This window comes from Ostrea edulis, chromosome 3 (genome assembly GCF_947568905.1).
Source record: "Ostrea edulis chromosome 3, xbOstEdul1.1, whole genome shotgun sequence".
Classification (NCBI taxonomy): domain Eukaryota; kingdom Metazoa; phylum Mollusca; class Bivalvia; order Ostreida; family Ostreidae; genus Ostrea; species Ostrea edulis.
The window spans coordinates 96994583-97014119 of NC_079166.1; the positions used below are offsets into that span (position 1 = coordinate 96994583).

The 19537-nt window shown below is 37.3% G+C and overlaps 1 protein-coding gene across 3 annotated transcripts in view; it reads left to right on the top strand.

The window, feature by feature from the left end:
• The window catches only part of LOC125674483 (nuclear pore complex protein Nup205-like), a 60523-nt gene that overhangs the window by 29393 nt on the left and 11593 nt on the right, over positions 1–19537 (top strand). For 2 of the 3 annotated variants that reach the window (XM_056159604.1, XM_056159606.1), the window contains 12 exons: positions 1309–1408; positions 4574–4732; positions 5385–5630; positions 5995–6186; positions 7113–7208; positions 8766–9013; positions 9920–10111; positions 10888–11146; positions 11487–11585; positions 15505–15662; positions 16064–16252; positions 16827–16942. In XM_056159604.1, coding sequence (XP_056015579.1) covers positions 1309–1408; positions 4574–4732; positions 5385–5630; positions 5995–6186; positions 7113–7208; positions 8766–9013; positions 9920–10111; positions 10888–11146; positions 11487–11585; positions 15505–15662; positions 16064–16252; positions 16827–16942 — 2054 coding nt within the window. The remainder of the gene's footprint in view (positions 1–1308; positions 1409–4573; positions 4733–5384; positions 5631–5994; positions 6187–7112; positions 7209–8765; positions 9014–9919; positions 10112–10887; positions 11147–11486; positions 11586–15504; positions 15663–16063; positions 16253–16826; positions 16943–19537) is intronic. The other variant, XM_056159605.1, reaches the window with a different exon arrangement.

Sequence of the window (19537 nt, forward strand, 5' to 3'; positions counted from 1 at the left end):
CAGATCATCTCACTCCACATGTTCACAACAAACCGGATCATCTCACTCCACATGTTCATAACAAACTAGATCATCTCACTCCACATGTTCATAACAAACCAGATCATCTCACTCCACATGTTCACAACAAACCAGGTCATCTCACTCCACATGTTCTCACTCCACATGTTCACAACAAACTAGATCATCTCACTCCACATGTTCATAACAAACCAGATCATCTCACTCCACATGTTCATAACAAATCAGGTCATCTCACTCCACATGTTCACAACAAACCAGGTCATCTCACTCCACATGTTCACAACAAACCAGATCATCTCACTCCACATGTTCACAACAAACCGGATCATCTCACTCCACATGTTCACAACAAACCATATCACTTTACTTCACATGTTCACAACCAACCGGATCATCTCACTCCACATGTTCACAACAAATCAGGTCATCTCACTCCACATGTTCATAACAAATCAGGTCATCTCACTCCACATGTTCACAACAAACCAGGTCATCTCACTCCACATGTTCACAACAAACCATATCACTTTACTTCACATGTTCACAACCAACCGGATCATCTCACTCCACATGTTCACAACAAACCAGGTCATCTCACTCCACATGTTCATAACAAATCAGGTCATCTCACTCCACATGTTCACAACAAATCAGGTCATCTCACTCCACATGTTCACAACAAACCAGGTCATCTCACTCCACATGTTCACAACAAACCATATCACTTTACTTCACATGTTCACAACCAACCGGATCATCTCACTCCACATGTTCACAACAAACCAGGTCATCTCACTCCACATGTTCATAACAAATCAGGTCATCTCACTCCACATGTTCACAACAAGCCAGATCATCTCACTCCACATGTTCACAACAAACCAGGTCATCTCACTCCACATGTTCACAACAAACCATATCACTTTACTTCACATGTTCACAACCAACCAGGTCATCTCACTCCACATGTTCACAACAAACCAAGTCATCTCACTCCACATGTTCACAACAAACCATATCACTTTACTCCACATGTTCACAACAAACCATATCACTTTACTTCACATGTTCACAACAAACCATATCACTTTGCTTCACATGTTCATGACAAAATATATCTGATATTTTAAAGCTGTAGGGAATGAAGAAACACCTCCTCAACACAAGTTTGTATAAACAGTGTACACAGGTACTTGCATTATTACGTGTTGTGAGTGACATATCTATATCTAAGTGTAAAACCCTGTAGAATCTAACGTAAGTCACGTAGCTGGAATATTTCAGATGTCCCACCTGGAATTGCTCCATGGCTTTGTGGAGTGTCTGGAGGTGGAGGAGCCGGAGCAGGCCGTGGAGAAGACAATCCAGTTACCAGAGGAGGAGGGTAAGCACTTTACATGTGTGTAAACTAGTGTAGCGACTTCTACATGTGTAAACTAGTGTAGTGACTTCTACATGTGTAAACTAGTGTAGTGACTTCTACATGTGTAAGTTAGTGTAGTGACTTCTACATGTGTAAACTAGTGTAGTGACTTCTACATGTGTAAGTTAGTGTAGGGACTTCTACATGTGTAAACTAGTGTAGTGACTTCTACCTGTGTAAGTTAGTGTAGTGACTTCTACATGTGTAAGCTAGTGTAAGTACTTCTACATGTGTAAGCTAGTGTAGCGACTTCTACATGTGTAAGTTAGTGTAGAGACTTCTACATGTGTAAGTTAGTGTAATGACTTCTACATGTGTAAGCTAGTGTAGCGACTTCTACATGTGTAAGTTAGTGTAGTGACTTCTACATGTGTAAGCTAGTGTAGTGACTTCTACATGTGTAAGCTAGTGTAGTGACTTCTACATGTGTAAGCTAGTGTAGTGACTTCTACCTGTGTAAACTAGTGTAGTGACTTCTACCTGTGTAAACTAGTGTAGTGACTTCTACATGTGTAAACAAGTGTAGTGACTTCTACATGTGTAAACTAGTGTAGTGACTTCTACATGTGTAAGCTAGTGTAGTGACTTCTACATGTGTAAACTAGTGTAGCGACTTCTACATGTGTAAGTTAGTGTAGTGACTTCTACATGTGTAAGTTAGTGTAGTGACTTCTACATATGTAAACTAGTGTAGTGACTTCTACATATGTAAACTAGTGTAGCGACTTCTACATGTGTAAGTTAGTGTAGCGACTTCTACATGTGTAAACTAGTGTAGTGACTTCTACATGTGTAAGTTAGTGTAGGGACTTCTACATGTGTAAACTAGTGTAGTGACTTCTACATGTGTAAACTAGTGTAGTGACTTCTACATGTGTAAGTTAGTTTAAGTACTTCTACATGTGTAAGCTAGTGTAGTGACTTCTACATGTGTAAACTAGTGTAGTGACTTCTACATGTGTAAACTAGTGTAGTGACTTCTACATGTGTAAGTTAGTGTAGTGACTTCTACATGTGTAAGTTAGTTTAGTGACTTCTACATGTGTAAGCTAGTGTAGCGACTTCTACATGTGTAAGCTAGTGTAGTGACTTCTACCTGTGTAAACTAGTGTAGTGACTTCTACCTGTGTAAACTAGTGTAGCGACTTCTACATGTGTAAGTTAGTGTAGCGACTTCTACATGTGTAAACTAGTGTAGGTACTTCTACATGTGTAAACTAGTGTAGTGACTTCTACATGTGTAAGTTAGTTTAGTGACTTCTACATGTGTAAGCTAGTGTAGGTACTTCTACATGTGTAAACTAGTGTAGTGACTTCTACATGTGTAAGTTAGTTTAGTGACTTCTACATGTGTAAACTAGTGTAGGTACTTCTACATGTGTAAACTAGTGTAGGTACTTCTACATGTGTAAACTAGTGTAGTGACTTCTACATGTGTAAACTAGTGTAGTGACTTCTACATGTGTAAGTTAGTTTAGTGACTTCTACATGTGTAAGCTAGTGTAGTGACTTCTACATGTGTAAGTTAGTGTAGTGACTTCTACATGTGTAAGCTAGTGTAGTGACTTCTACATGTGTAAGCTAGTGTAGTGACTTCTACATGTGTAAACTAGTGTAGTGACTTCTACATGTGTAAGTTAGTGTAGTGACTTCTACATGTGTAAGTTAGTTTAGTGACTTCTACATATGTAAGCTAGTGTAGCGACTTCTACATGTGTAAGCTAGTGTAGTGACTTCTACCTGTGTAAACTAGTGTAGCGACTTCTACCTGTGTAAACTAGTGTAGTGACTTCTACCTGTGTAAACTAGTGTAGCGACTTCTACATGTGTAAACTAGTGTAGTGACTTCTACATGTGTAAACTAGTGCAGGTACTTCTACATGTGTAAGTTAGTGTAGTGACTTCTACATGTGTAAGTTAGTGTAGTGACTTCTACATGTGTAAGTTAGTGTAGGGACTTCTACATGTGTAAGTTAGTGTAGGTACTTCTACATGTGTAAACTAGTGTAGTGACTTCTACATGTGTAAACTAGTGTAGTGACTTCTACATGTGTAAACTAGTGTAGTGACTTCTACATGTGTAAGTTAGTGTAGTGACTTCTACATGTGTAAACTAGTGTAGTGACTTCTACATGTGTAAGCTAGTGTAGTGACTTCTACATGTGTAAGCTAGTGTAGCGACTTCTACATGTGTAAACTAGTGTAGTGACTTCTACATGTGTAAGTTAGTGTAGGGACTTCTACATGTGTAAGTTAGTGTAGTGACTTCTACAAGTGTAAACTAGTGTAGTGACTTCTACCTGTGTAAGTTAGTGTAGTGACTTCTACATGTGTAAGCTAGTGTAAGTACTTCTACATGTGTAAGCTAGTGTAGCGACTTCTACATGTGTAAGCTAGTGTAGTGACTTCTACATGTGTAAGTTAGTGTAGTGACTTCTACATGTGTAAACTAGTGTAGCGACTTCTACATGTGTAAACTAGTGTAGCGACTTCTACATGTGTAAGCTAGTGTAGTGACTTCTACATGTGTAAGCTAGTGTAGCGACTCGAAGGGAAGTATGTTATTTGTGAAGCTTGGATTATGAAAGGATAAAATTTAGTTGTTTTTAGTTTGTGTTAATATTAGTACAAAATTAAATGCTCTTGAATTTTTTTTCTTTGGTTTGAAATTGTCTGTGTTGATCTTGCAAATTCTCCAGATTTACAGCGATAGACCTACATGTATTGTTTATCATCTTCTTACCTATTTCTCAGTCCATTTGCTATAGATTATAATTAACCAAATAATGTATTTGCTGATGCTGTGACATTTTGGCTAGCTTATGCTGCTGATGCTGTGACATTTTGGCTAGCTTATGCTGCTGATACTGTGATGTTTTGGCTAGCTTATGCTGCTGATACTGTGATGTTTTGGCTAGCTTATGCTGCTGATACTGTGATGTTTTGGCTTATGCTGTGATGCTGATGCTGTGATGTTTTGGCTTATGCTGTGATGCTGATGCTGTGATGTTTTGGCTTATGCTGCTGATGCTGTGATGTTTTGGCTTATGCTGTGATGCTGGCTTACGCTGCTAGACATTTCATGCCTGGATGTATAATCTACTTTATCCTTATTTAATGTTGCAGACGACTCTAAGGAGACTGGCCGCATCAGGAATTCCACTAGACAATACCTTCTTCAGGTCCTGCTGAGATCTCTCGACCAACCAGCACCAAACTTGGCACACCTGTTACTTGGGTTCGACATCAGGAAGTCAGTCAGTAAAACACTGCTTCAGGACCCAGGTGAGTTCGATGATGAAACAATGTGCTCTCAAAGCTGATAGTGTAAATTACTGTGGAGTCACCAAGTTTTGTGGGTGCTCCATTTTCGGGGAGTTTGTGGGTTCCCCTACCCTTCAAATTTCAAATCATGAAGAAATATGTGATGTATCAATGTACGGATATCATATCCACAAAATAACATCCCAACGAAACTGTGACATCTAAATATATCCACGAAAATTGAGCCTCACAGATTTATATGATTCCACAGTATTGTGCATAGTGTTATAAGGAATTCTAACCCAGCTTTCAATTCTGATTTGTCATGATGCCAGTATCCTGGGGAAGGCCCCAGATAAATGTAGATGAATTCGAAAGATCATAGATTTCTGCAGAAAAACTTTTCAAAAGGTGTCATGCACTAGAATTTCACTACCATAGTTCAGACCTTATAGAATTTTTATGGGCAGAATATCCACCTCATTGAAAATAGATAATGTCTATCTAATAGCATGCTTTTATATACCTGACATTTCTTACAATGATCAGAAATCTAACAAATATTTTACCACCTCCCCCCCCCTTCCCCTCCCCTTGTAATGGAATTGAATGAGGGGGGAATCCTTACCAGTGTGTTTTGTGGCGAATTTAAAGCATGAATTTCTGTTGTTAGGGATCCTTGGGGCTCCCAAAACTTGCCTTCATGCGGTGCTGTCCCTGTTGGAGAAAGGGGTGGGGACGCACTCTGGTCCCACCTGTCTGCGAGACACGCCCCGCCTCTCTGAGCTGGCATACAAACTCATCTATCTCCTGGCTGCTAATAGAGAGACGTCCACACCCACCCTGCGATATTTACGCACCACGCGGGACTTCCTGTACCGACAGCTGCAACATCTGCCATTCACTCAGCAGTTTTACAGTATGTCGTTTGTTTCTATAAAGATCTACAGTATTATTATCTGAGTACTAGTTTCATCGCTATTTTCTTTCTGTAGTAAATCGTTATGACATTTTTGAAAATATTCCAATGGATTCATATCTAGATTTTATGTTCATTATGCATGTATATGTAATGGAGTTTAGATTCTTACAGTTCTTTCTTCATGGATATGCCATGTGATTTACATTATTACAATTATTTCTTCAAATTTAATCATTGTGCACACCCTTTCCACTATTTCCTGTGACAATACTATCACTAGTGTAAGGGACACAACTCTTTATCTACATCCCACAGAACCCTGTAGATATGTGTTGTATTGAATCCAGAAACATTTTTTCAGAGCGTCCTGTAATGATCTCTCAGTCGTGGTTGATGAAGCTTATTTTTTCAGAGCGTCCAGTGATGATCTCTCAGTCGTGGTTGATGAAGCTTATCGCGATAGAACTTCGACTCACTTCCCTCAACCGTCAGAGGTCTCACACACAGAGGCTGATGAGGGCGTTGCTTGACGATGGGTCAGAGGGTCAGACAGGTAGGGTCAAAGGTTAAGAACTGCTTTATCTGCAGTTGTAACTACCCGGCTATTTCAGTAACCGCTAATCATAATTTTACTTTGAAACCCTGATATTAAGTAGAAAAAAAAAACTAGGAAAAACGTTATACTCTAGTGAACCGAGATAATACCACCGAGTTCAGAGTGTCCCAATCCAACTTGTTTGTTTAGCATCTGTCAATAAGGTGCGAATTAGAATATAATATTTAAAAGATAATTAGATAAGAAGCAAAATGAAGAACATTTTGCCATTGGCAGTTATTTATTTTTATTTCTTATTTATTTCTTATTATTTTTTTACAAATCGGGATCTATATTTAAATATAAATGCTTGTCTTCCGGTAGCCATTTTTATCGGAATCGAAAGTAGCATAGTTTGTAAACCTTGGTAGGTTTTACATATCATCAGCAAACAAAACTAGTACGCATCTATTTCATCACAATGATAATTTGATTAAAATGCTGTTTAATGGTAAATAGGGCTGTTGTGATGACAGGAGAATGGAGGAAGTAATTCTGTTGTCACGGACAATTAGTCGTCCGTGGCCAGTCGCGAATGATTAAAAATAAATCTTAAAATTGATATGTTTTGTACTGCTTCCATTTTAATTGTCTTATATACAAAAGTCTCATTAAATATTCATGAGACTCAAGCTGCTTATAAACCATGAGTCCGAGACTCATCTTCAATAATTTCGAGCGACAACCCTGGTATGTAGTAATGGTAACTCAAGCTGCTTATAAACCATGAGTCCGAGACTCGTCTTCTATAATTTCTAGCGACAACCCTGGTATGTAGTGATGGTAACTCAAGCTGCTTATAAACCATGAGTCCGAGACTCGTCTTCAATAATTTCTAGCGACCCTGGTATGTAGTAATGGTAACCCCTGGTCTGATTTTACAGTGTTCCAGCCAGCTGGAGGCGATGATGGGGACTTTACATACGACGGATTTACTGACCAGGTGTCTTACATGTCTCAGACCTCCCGGCCCTTCAGAAGTAAGTATTAGCATGAGAAGAATAAATTACCCGGTCTTTCAGAAGTAAGTATAGAATGAGAAGTATGAAATGCCCGGCCCATCAGAAGTAATAGCATGAAATGCCTGTCCCTGCAGAATGAAGTATAGAATGAAATGTCCAGCCCATCAGAAATAAGTATAGCATCAGAAGAACGAAAAGGATTAATCGATCCAGTTCTTTTTGACTAAAGCCAGCGTAAATAGCAGAAGTATCAGACTTTGCGATCCCTCAGAAGTGAACACGTTAAGAACAGTGAAGGCATACGAAATTCTTGTATGGTAAAGATTTTTAACTTTACAAAGCCCATCTTCAATTTATGTAAGTACCATTTCTCCTACTGTAAGTTTTAGTTGTCAAAATGTCACGTCACATGGTAGATCAAGAATTTCTGGTTTTATAAGCTCGTCGAAGACGGGTCGTATTATGGTATGGCGTCGTCCGTCTGTCTGTTCGTCTGTCCGTCCGGACCTTGTGGGCAGGATACAGACTGAACCATAAGCCCTAGGACTTTACAACTTGGTACATTTGATCACCATGATGAGAGGAAGATGCCTATTGTTTTTCAAGGTCAAAGGTCAAGGTCGTAGTATCACTTTTTAGTAAAACCTTGTGGGCAGGATAAAAACCGAACCGTAAGCTCCAGGATATTATAACTTGGTATATTTGATCATCATGATGAGAGGAAGGTGCCTATTGTTTTTCAAGGTCAAAGGTCAAGGTCGTAGTATCACTTATTAGGAAAACCTTGTGGGCAGGATACAAACCGAACCGTAAGTTCCAGGATATTATAACTTGGTATATTTGATCATCATAATAAGAGGAAGGTACCTATTGTTTTTCAAGGTCAAAGGTCAAGGTTGTAGTATCACTTATTAGGAAAACCTTGTGGGCAGGATACAAACCAAACTGTAAGCTCCTGGATATTATAACTTGGTATATTTGATCACCATGATGAGAGGAAGATGCCTATTTTTTTCAAGGTCAAGGTCATAGGTTTACTTAGTAGGAAAACCTTGTAGGTATACAGACCAAACCGTTGGGACTAGGAGTGTCAAATTGAATACGCATATACTTTATTCCAAGTGGAGTAAGCCTATTGTTTCTCAAGGTCAAAGGTCAAGGTGGTTGTAGCAGGATACAAACAAAACTGTTGTGGCTAGGAATGCCAATATTTTTCTTTTTCAAGTTTAAAAGGTCAAGACTGTTAGATGGCATGCTTCACTTGATAATTTGGTCCCAAGTATAGCTTGTGAACTTCCAAGTTATACTTTATTGAAGAAATATTTGTATATAATTTGAGATTCTCCTGCAAAAAAAAAATGGTGATCTGCCTCTACAAAAATAGTTATGTTCAATATTTTTGATAATAATGAATTAGCTCACAGAGGACAGTGCTAACTTCACTAAAATATGAATCCCACTAAAATATGTTTTCCTTGAGCAAAATCTACGGGCGTATTATGCCACGTTGGCGTTGTTCTTGTTTAAAACTTGTGTGGAGGAAAATTAATTAGAATACTCGTCTTTTGTTTTCAGGTCGGCAGGTGCGCCGGAAGTTGCTTGGTCTCCTAGATGAAGTTGACTTTTCACAGCGCTATCCTCCCACAATGCATTTGGAATTCTTTGAATTGACGCTGATAGAGCAGGCCATAAAGAGCGTTGAAACGCAAACAGAACAGGAAGTCTTGTACTGTGATGTCAAGCGACTACATTACGTACTGATGAATGAGTTAAACAACTTTCAGGGCAACATCATGGTCACACAGAGACCAGGGGTGTTAGAGGTCGGTATTTCATCGTCAATAGATCGCATTAGTGTCAGGGTAGAGAATTGGGGGGGGGGGGGGGGTAGAGGTCGGTATTTCATGGTCAATAGATCACATTAGTGTCAGGGTAGAGAATTAAAGGGGGGGGGGGGTAGAGGTCGGTATTTCATCGTCAATAGATCGCATTAGTGTCAGGGTAGAGAATTTAGGGGGGGGGGGGGGGGGGGTAGAGGTCGGTATTTCATGGTCAATAGATCACATTAGTGTCAGGGTAGAGAATTAAAGGGGGGGGGGTAGAGGTCGGTATTTCATCGTCAATAGATTGCATTAGTGTCAGGGTAGAGAATTAAAGGGGGGGGGGTGTTAGAGATAGGTCAATCTGGTTGGTATTTCATGTTCAATAGAAACTCATTAGTGTCAGAGTAAAAAATTAGGGGGATGGGGGTTAGACATGGATCAATCTGATCTGTATTTCATGGTCAATAGTTCACAATAGTGTTAGGGTAGAGAATGGGGAGGCAGTCCTTAAATAATGAAGTTTTAGCAAGTAAGACAGTTTACACATTGATGTAAAAAAAAAAAAAATTCATCTTTGATTGTTTGAGTGAAGTGGGAAAAAAGCAACATGCATTCTATGTGGAAAAAAAAACTTGCTAAGAAAATTTTTGTATTATACACCATTTGAGAACATGTAATTGAATTTTAGCTCTCAAGTCATGCAAAAAAACAAATACATGACACTTTTTTCTATAAATTCAGATTTGTAGTAAATATTCAGGTACATGTATTCAAAACCTAGAATACATTTTGGAATCCATTTCATTCTTAGATTAAAGCTAAACTAGGATGCAAACAAACGTTGAGGTGACCGAAAACAGTTCAGACAGTCAGGAATACAAAATTGCATTTTTTGTTATCATACAGGAAGTCGAGAACATTCTACAGCACGTCGTCCGGCGAAACCGAATCCGACAGGAGTTGAACACTAAGCAGCAGGCGTTGGAGGCGTGGCGTCAGGTTACAGAGGTCCTACTGACCGGCTGTCCTGAGGATCTGCTGACCGCCGAGGACCGACAGACTGTCTTGTTTGAATTACTACAGGAATTACAACGAAAGGTGACCGGAGTTTGACCCCGACCAAATTTTGATGTTCTACAATTAACTGTCGAGAACAACCATTATATGTCCTGATGTTCTACAATTAACTGTCGAGAACAACCATTATATGTCCTGATGTTCTACAATTAACTGTCGAGAACAACCATTATATGTCCTGATGTTCTACAATTAACTGTCGAGAACAACCATTATATGTCCTGATGTTCTACAATTAACTGTCGAGAACAACCATTATATGTCCTGATGTTCTACAATTAACTGTCGAGAACAACCATTATATGTCCTGATGTTCTACAATTAACTGTCGAGAACAACCATTATATGTCCTGATGTTCTACAATTAACTATCGAGAACAACCATTATATGTCCTGATGTTCTATATTTGTTTTATTGAGAACATCCATTAGGAGGCCCATTCAGCTGCAGCCGGGAATTTTAAAATCTTTTTTAACCTTGTACAATTTCAGCATCAAATAACTGACCCATCAACCTTTCCATTGAAATCATCAAGTTTTATTTAATATGGCTTCTACAATGTCCAATACAAAATATTGAATTACAGTAAAGTATATACAAAATGTACAAATTGTTGGATATACATTTTATTGAGGGGGGGGGGGGTAAAATTTTGACTTCGGATTAGTCGATATCCCATTATATACATATACTTCTGGATGAGATTTTGTGTAATACTATATATTATGAAAAATGAATATAAAGTTCACATTTAATGTAGACATCCATGTTTCATTCTAATCATTGGTTATTGTAGGTGACAGAAGACGATGCTCTGACAGAGTTAACTGCCCCTGTTGCCGGCATCATTCTGACACTGATGACAAATCTACGCCAGTGTTTCTGTCAGGATGGCATCACCGATGATGAAGGCTCGCGATTTCTCACCATGCTGGACTCCACCGCAGGGCTAGGTCAAACGAGGTCATGGGGTCAAGGATCCGGATCTCGAACCCAATTTGCCTCTTCCCTACAGTTGGTGCTAAAAGGAGTGATTGACCATATTCTCTTGTCTAGTAAGACTTGAATACCAGTCCAATTAATATTCGTAATGCTTTCCTTTAATTGTTTGGGTTTCGGGTTTCATGGAATTGTGAATCACACAATATTGTGTTATTCTACAAAATCATCATTGATTCTTTCTTATTAAATTAAAACCACGTCATTAAGCAATTAATTGCATGGTCAAGCTCGACTATTGAGACAGTGAATACCACAGTGATGGTGACCAATGTAAAGGGATAAAACTTCCAACACAGAGAATCATTGATGATAGGGAGAAAATTTTAAGCAGTGTTGAATAACAAGAGTCTTTCTGAATGAGAAATCAGTATTAGGAGTTTGTTTTCTGTTTAGGCGGAGGGCAGCAGCGTGTGAGGGCCAACCTTTACGGATCGCTGTTATACTACCTCCAAATCGCCCAGAAACCCAAGTCTCTGACTTCCACGGAACCAGGTACTTAACGAACTATTGATTTAGTATGCCAGGTAGTTAATGAATTATTGTTTCAGTGTGACAGGTAGTTAATGAATTATTGATTTAGTATGCCAGGTAGTTAACGAATTATTGATTTAGTATGCCAGGTAGTTAATGAATTATTGTTTCAGTGTGACAGGTAGTTAACGAATTATTGATTTAATATGCCAGGTACTTAACGAATTATTGATTTAGTATGCCAGGTAGTTAATGAATTATTGATTTAGTATGCCAGGTAGTTAATGAATTATTGATTTAGTATGCCAGGTAGTTAACGAATTATTGATTTAGTATGCCAGGTACTTAACGAATTATTGATTTAGTATGCCAGGTAGTTAATGAATTATTGTTTCAGTGTGACAGGTAGTTAACGAATTATTGATTTAGTATGCCAGGTACTTAACGAATTATTGATTTAGTATGCCAGGTAGTTAATGAATTATTGATTTAGTATGCCAGGTAGTTAATGAATTATTGATTTAGTATGCCAGGTAGTTAACGAATTATTGATTTAGTATGCCAGGTACTTAACGAATTATTGATTTAGTATGCCAGGTAGTTAATGAATTATTGTTTCAGTGTGACAGGTAGTTAACGAATTATTGATTTAGTATGCCAGGTACTTAACGAATTATTGATTTAGTATGCCAGGTAGTTAATGAATTATTGTTTCAGTGTGACAGGTAGTTAACGAATTATTGATTTAATATGCCAGGTACTTAACGAATTATTGATTTAGTATGCCAGGTAGTTAATGAATTATTGATTTAGTATGCCAGGTAGTTAATGAATTATTGATTTAGTATGCCAGGTAGTTAACGAATTATTGATTTAGTATGCCAGGTACTTAACGAATTATTGATTTAGTATGCCAGGTAGTTAATGAATTATTGTTTCAGTGTGACAGGTAGTTAACGAATTATTGATTTAGTATGCCAGGTACTTAAGGAATTATTGATTTAGTATGCCAGGTAGTTAATGAATTATTGTTTCAGTGTGACAGGTAGTTAACGAATTATTGATTTAATATGCCAGGTACTTAACGAATTATTGATTTAGTATGCCAGGTAGTTAATGAATTATTGATTTAGTATGCCAGGTAGTTAATGAATTATTGATTTAGTATGCCAGGTAGTTAACGAATTATTGATTTAGTATGCCAGGTAGTTAATGAATTATTGTTTCAGTGTGACAGGTAGTTAACGAATTATTGATTTAGTATGCCAGGTACTTAACGAATTATTGATTTAGTATGCCAGGTAGTTAATGAATTATTGATTTAGTATGCCAGGTAGTTAATGAGTTATTGTTTCAGTGTGACAGGTAGCAAAATGTCTTCAAACCACTGAACAGTAAGATTCTAGTGGACTCTGTAGTTTAATCTGTTGAAGTTCATTTATTATTTTCATCACACTCGCAGCTAACAACAGTCTGGACATTCTCAGAGGCTATTATGTCCCTCATGTTGAGCTTGATGTTTTGTACTAAACCCAATTTTAAAAAAGATATTGAACCTTAGATTGAGGCATTGATTAGAATATTAAATCGAGTGTTTATATTGAACAGTATCAACATATTGACATTGTTTCCATCACATTAACATCCCCAAGAAAATTATAGTAACCACGAAAAAGAAAATCAGAACTGCTAGAAAGAGAAGCTCTTCCACTGTGAAATCAAACCCCATATATATAATTATATGGTATTTTTTAATCTACATGTAAATAAACAAGTAATGAGTTGATATTTTTAATCTACATGATTGTAAATAATTGAGGATTGAGTTGATATTTTTAATTTACAGAGTTGACCGGGGACTGAGTTGATATTTTTAATTTACAGAGATGGCCGGGGATTGAGTCGATATTTTTAATTTACAGAGATGACCAGGGACTGAGTTAATATTCTTAATTTATAGAGATGACCTAGACGCTGTTTCATCAAACATCGTAAATAGTTGCGTAAGCTTAGTTTGGCGTAACTTTCTGACTAGACTAAATATTTTACATAAGTCCGTTTCATCAAATGGCGTAAGATTAGAATTTACGCAAGTTTTCTACTAACAAGTAGAAACACTACGTCAGGTCGGACCCTTGCGTAAGTACCTACGTAAGTAAGCAAAAATCATGGCCGACTGTACTGTAGCTGTTTGTAAATATATATGGAATTTTACCGACGAGCTTTGCGTCGTGATCGATTTTTTCAAGACAGGATGCTTTTAGACGTTAACAATGATAAATATGTAAGGACATAAGGGTTACTTCCCTTTGAAAACTAGTAAATTATGGCTTGCCTTTACTCTATGATTATTTTTCACAAGTGTCTATCTGTACATGAATGATGAATGTACAGTGTTATTCCCAAATCCCTTTGTAAAGTAGTCCACCGTAAAGAGAACATTCACTTTGTTGTATTATATGTTAGCTATTTATAAATCTCTTCAAAACTTCCGCTCTGACTAACTTGGAACAAATGATTAGAGAGCCCGATTCAATTCGATCTCTGTCGTATGGTGGGTGGATTTACGGGAGTGTAATGTATATTTCATGAACAGTTACTTTAAGATCTACTATTTTCCAATGTATATCTTAAATCTTGAAAAAATATCCCGTCTTAAGAGATACATCATATAACTATATTATGATAATAAAGTTCTTCCAAATAATAAAAAAAAAAGGTCTTCGTAACAGTTTGATACTTGACGAATTTCGCTGATAAGTGATGTGCAGGATAATCCGTGCAGATATATATTTTATGTTATCAGGTACGAATCGGAGTGAATGGGAAGGGGGTCACCCTGCGTTGCTACTCCTTTTTTTTTAACAATACAATTTTTTTTTAAATTTTGTACTAAAAGTGAATGAGAGAAATTTATGAATAAAACCTATCTAGTGAGGTATGATCATGATCATTAATAGAAGTCTAACAGCCCCGCCCCCACACACACACATGATGTTTGTAGGAAAATGTTTTGAGGCACTCATAATAGGAGATTCTAGCACCCCCACGATTGAAGAAAATGAAACCTGAGAGAGAAAAAAATGTGGAAATCACTGCAAAAGATTCCAACACCACCCACTCCACCCCACCTCCGAATTAGGATTTTGCAGATAGGACAAAACTTTTTTTTTGCGTTATAACACAAGATAAAAAGATTATTTGAAAAGCCAACATCTAATTTATATCACAGCTGCTGCCGCCCGCCCCCAAGTCACTATGCAAAACGATGGCACATGCCTCTATATACATGTAATCCCAAGCTGTAAATATGCACACATATTCAATTTGTTCAAACACATTTAGGCCTATGAGTCTACATTAATTATCAAATTAAAGTATAAATGTATAGTTAATATCTATATACAATGTAGATGTATCGGGTCGACCTACATGCACTTAAAATATAATAACTTTTGAAATCATGAAACTACTTTTTGTAGAAGAAGAGATGTAAAATATGTACATAGGCCTATATACACTGTAGATAAAATGTTTAAATGGAGTGATATGTTTGATTTAGTATGCAGTGCCCAAATAGTATGGTATAGAAAAATTTTACTGCCTCTGCCAACACGGCCATCTCTGTCTCCTCCCAATTCCGCTTGTGCATTTTCTTTGCGTTCTTTTCATTCATTATTTTGGTCCAGACGACAAGTGAAAAAAAAGAAAGTATGATGTACGCATGCTCAGGACGCGGTAACTAAGCACGTAAGCTTAGTTGAAAACTTGGTTGAGTAGTAACGTACGCATGTATTTACGTTGTTTCGTGAAACGCGGTTTGCGCTAAACTAAGATTATACGTAACTAGGTTTACGTAGTCGGCGTAAGACTTAGTTGAAAATATACACTTATTGATGAAACGGCGTCCTGGGACTGAGTCGATATTTTTAATTTACAGAGTTGACTGGGGACGGTGTGGGTAAGAGGATCCTAGCAGACTCCCACTCAGAGTACGAACAACTGCGACGTGAAAATGTGGCGACCATTCTGTCGTACGGCGACAACTTCATGGACATGCTGTGTCGTGATGCCTGTGACGGACACGATGTGGGACGCGTAAGTAATGACCTCGACACCGAAGATATTTATCTTCATGTGCATGTATTTTTATTATCGGGAGGGACGTTGGATTGTGACATCTGTCTAACTGACCTTTGACCCCTTTCTGCTTTGAATAATGACCTTCGACATTGTTGTATATTTTAATCTGAGTGACATTTGTTGAAGTGAGGACAGGTGATTTAACATGATTTTATATTCCTGCTTTAGATGCTGGCACTGTCAGTGTTGTATATTTTAATCTGAGTGACATTTGTTGAAGTGAGGACAGTTGATTTAATATGATTTTATATTCCTGCTTTAGATGCTGGCACTGTCAGTGTTGTATATTTTAATCTGAGTGACATTTGTTGAAGTGAGGACAGGTGATTTAACATGATTTTATATTTCTGCTTTAGATGCTGGCTCTGTCGGTGTTGGACACCATTCTCTCCATGGACAAGTTCCAGCAGTGGATGACCTTTATGTCCTCTAAGGGTTACCTGCAGCACCTAGTGGACAGTCTTCTCCATGACGACCAGCAGCTACAGACACTTCTGTCTGCCACCCCCCAGCTCCGAGTCCTCTACATCTACCTGTCAAAACTGGTAGGGCACCTGTTCTTATTTCACCTGTCTAAACTGTCAGGGCACCTGTTCTTATTTCACCTGTATTTTACTGTATTCCATGCGTATCATGAAATGACTCGTATACGTCAAATCGCGAGAACATAAATTCGCGAGAGCTCTGTTGATGAAGAGTTTTTACATGTATTTTAACATTATCCAAATAAAAGCGAGTAATTTTAATTAAGTGGTAATGAATCCCTTGCGTATGTCTAGGAATTTACAGTAGTGTCTGTGTTAATTATTGAATGATGTACGTAATATGATAACAGCTGATCTCGTTTGTTACAGAGCCTGTTTACATTATTGAATGATTTGGTTAATTATTGAATGATGTCGTTAATTATTAAATGATCTCATTATAAAGCCTGTCTATTATTGAATGCTCTCGTTAATTATTGAATGATTTCGTTGATTATTGAATGCTCTCGTTAATTATTGAGTAATCTCGTCTCATTACAGAGCCTGTGTCTATTATTGAATGATGTCGTTGATTATTGAATGCTCTCGTTAATTATTGAATGCTCTCGTTAATTATTGAATGATCTCGTTACAGAGCCTGTTGACGCGAGTTGCTGAGTCAGCAGTGGGGGCCCACACGCTGCTTCAGTGTGGAGTCATGCAGCGATTGGCTGGAAGCGTCTTCTTTGACCTTCGACCCGACTTTGACAGGTGATTGTTTCTTATGCTTGTTTGCATCGATACATGTAAGTACTGGGTTGAAATGAATGATTTTTTAATACACACTAGCTGGACAGGTCTCAGCATACCGAGATTTAACAATGTTTAGATTAAAGGGTAAAATCTCGCTTTGAGGGAGATTTTGTGTGATTTGGGAACATGTTTACAGTAATGGCTGATCTCAGAGATTAGGATTTTAACAATACCTCCAAGCGAAGGTGGAAATAGTCAAAATAATCGCGATGATGAGAGAATTGTTGAATTAGATAGCACAGGGGATGATGAGCGACTTTATCTTATTTTACAAATCCAAAATGAGAATAAAACAATGAAGACTTCATCGGAATTTTGCCTGCACATAATCGCGATATTAACTTTCAATTCCATGACACCATACAGTAGCAACCACCACCCATTTTTAAAAAATTACCTAAAACAATAAAAATCAGGTGTAATTACCAATTTTGATTATGCTGAATCCAAATCTGAATTCCTTTTACTCCACTTTCTTATAGAAAATGAGGTATAGTGTCTTAAACACCCCTACTGCCAGGTCGTCAAAAATGGAAAATGTTTCATTTCACATCAAAAAGTGACCCAACTTTATTTCTTGAAACATCATTACCCAAAACAATAAAAATCAGGTGTAATTACCAATTTTGAGTATGCTGAATCCAAATCTGAATTCCCTTTACTCCATTTTCTTACAGAAAATGAGGTATAGTGTCTTAAACACCCCTACCGTCAGGTTGTCAAAAATGGAATATGTTCCATTTCACATTAGAAAGTGACCCAAAGTTATTTCTTGAAATAAGGCATACAACATAGAAAGGAAAACAATTGATACTAAATTGTTCCATGAACATTCTTAGTTGTTTTGGAAAGAATATATCTCACCTCTGGACTTCACAGATACAGGAAAGGAAGGGGTATACGGAGAGGATCAAAGATCTTAAATTTAATCAGATTGGGCCATAGCCTAATGAACTGATGAACAGGAGCAAAAGTAAAGCTAATAGGAAAACTGATTTATTAGGGCCCCGCATGAAATGCGGGAAGCCCTATAGTAATCACTGTCCGTCAACACTTTCTTTGTGACACGATAACTCAAACAGTTTTTATCGTACAGTTTTCAAATTTTGTACAGAAATAATGTACAATAAGAGGAAGAAGCCTATAGATTTTGGGGTCATTTCACTTTGTCTGTCTGTCTGTATGGCATGATCTTTGTTATTATGAACACTTTCTTTGTGACACAATAATTCAAACAGTTTTCATTGTACAGTTTTCAAATTTTGTACAGAAATATTTTACAATAAGAGGAAGATACCTATAGATTTTGAAGTCATGTCACTTTGTCTGTCTGTTTGAATGTCATCATCTTTCTTATTATGACCGTATTTATTTACCACTGTCTAAGGGAGATAATTCAATTTGAATTATGATATGCATTGTATTGATATATAGAAAATTTACAAGAAATAACTCTACAACATTGTGTACAACATTGTGTATGTGTATATATTTGGGTTCTTTTTAGCTCTTCTGAGCCAAAGGCTCAAAGAGCTAATGCTATGGCCATTTGTGCGGTGTGCGTAAACTTTTTAGAAAAAGGGCTATAACTCAAGAACCCCTTGGCCAATTTTTTTCAAATTTGTTACAGGGTATCATTGGCCCAAGGGCTTTCATACATACTAAATAGAGGGATGTGACCCTTTAACAAGGGGAGATAATCAGGAAAATACAAACAAAAGTAGTGGTTGCTAAAAAATCTTCTTCTCAAGAACCACAGGGCAGATTATCACCAAACTTACACATAAGGATGAGGACATGTTGTAGATTAAAAATTGTTCAAGGCATTACCCTGGGGCAAAGGGCGTGGTCTCAAGGTCACTTCAAAGTTGACCTAAATTTAAATTTTTTTAAATTCCTTAAATCTTAGACATTTTAGTCATTATAAGGACTAGGATCATCAAATTTTGACAGTTGATGCATCTTAGGACCTTGTGTCAAGTTGTCTCAAAAGTAGGTCATGGTGACCTACTTTTTGAATTTTGCAGGTATTTATTTTAAAATTAATTTTGATGCATATCTTGGACACTTTGAAGCCTATGATCATCAAAACTTGTCAGTTGGTGGATCATGGGACCTTGAAATGCGTCAACTGAAAAATAGGTCACCGTGACCTACTTTCTGAATTTTATAGCTTATCATTTATAGCTATATTTTAAGTTGTTATTTCAAATACCGAGAGGTTTAGATTCATCAAATCTTGTAAGTTGATGCATCTTGAGGCCTTGAAACATATTTATAAAAAAAGTAGGTCACAGTGACCTACTTTTTGAATTTTGCAGATATTCAAATTTCACATTTTCAATTTTAGATGCATATTTTGGGCACTGTAAAACCTAGGATCATCAAACTTTGTCAGTTGATGCGTCTTCAGTCTTCGGTTTGTGTCGACCAAAAAGTAGGTCACCGTGACCTACTTTTGGTATTTGACAGCTAAATTACTATATTTCAGACACTATTTGACCTACAATCATCAAACTTTGTCAGTTGATGCATCTTGAGTCTTCGGAGTGT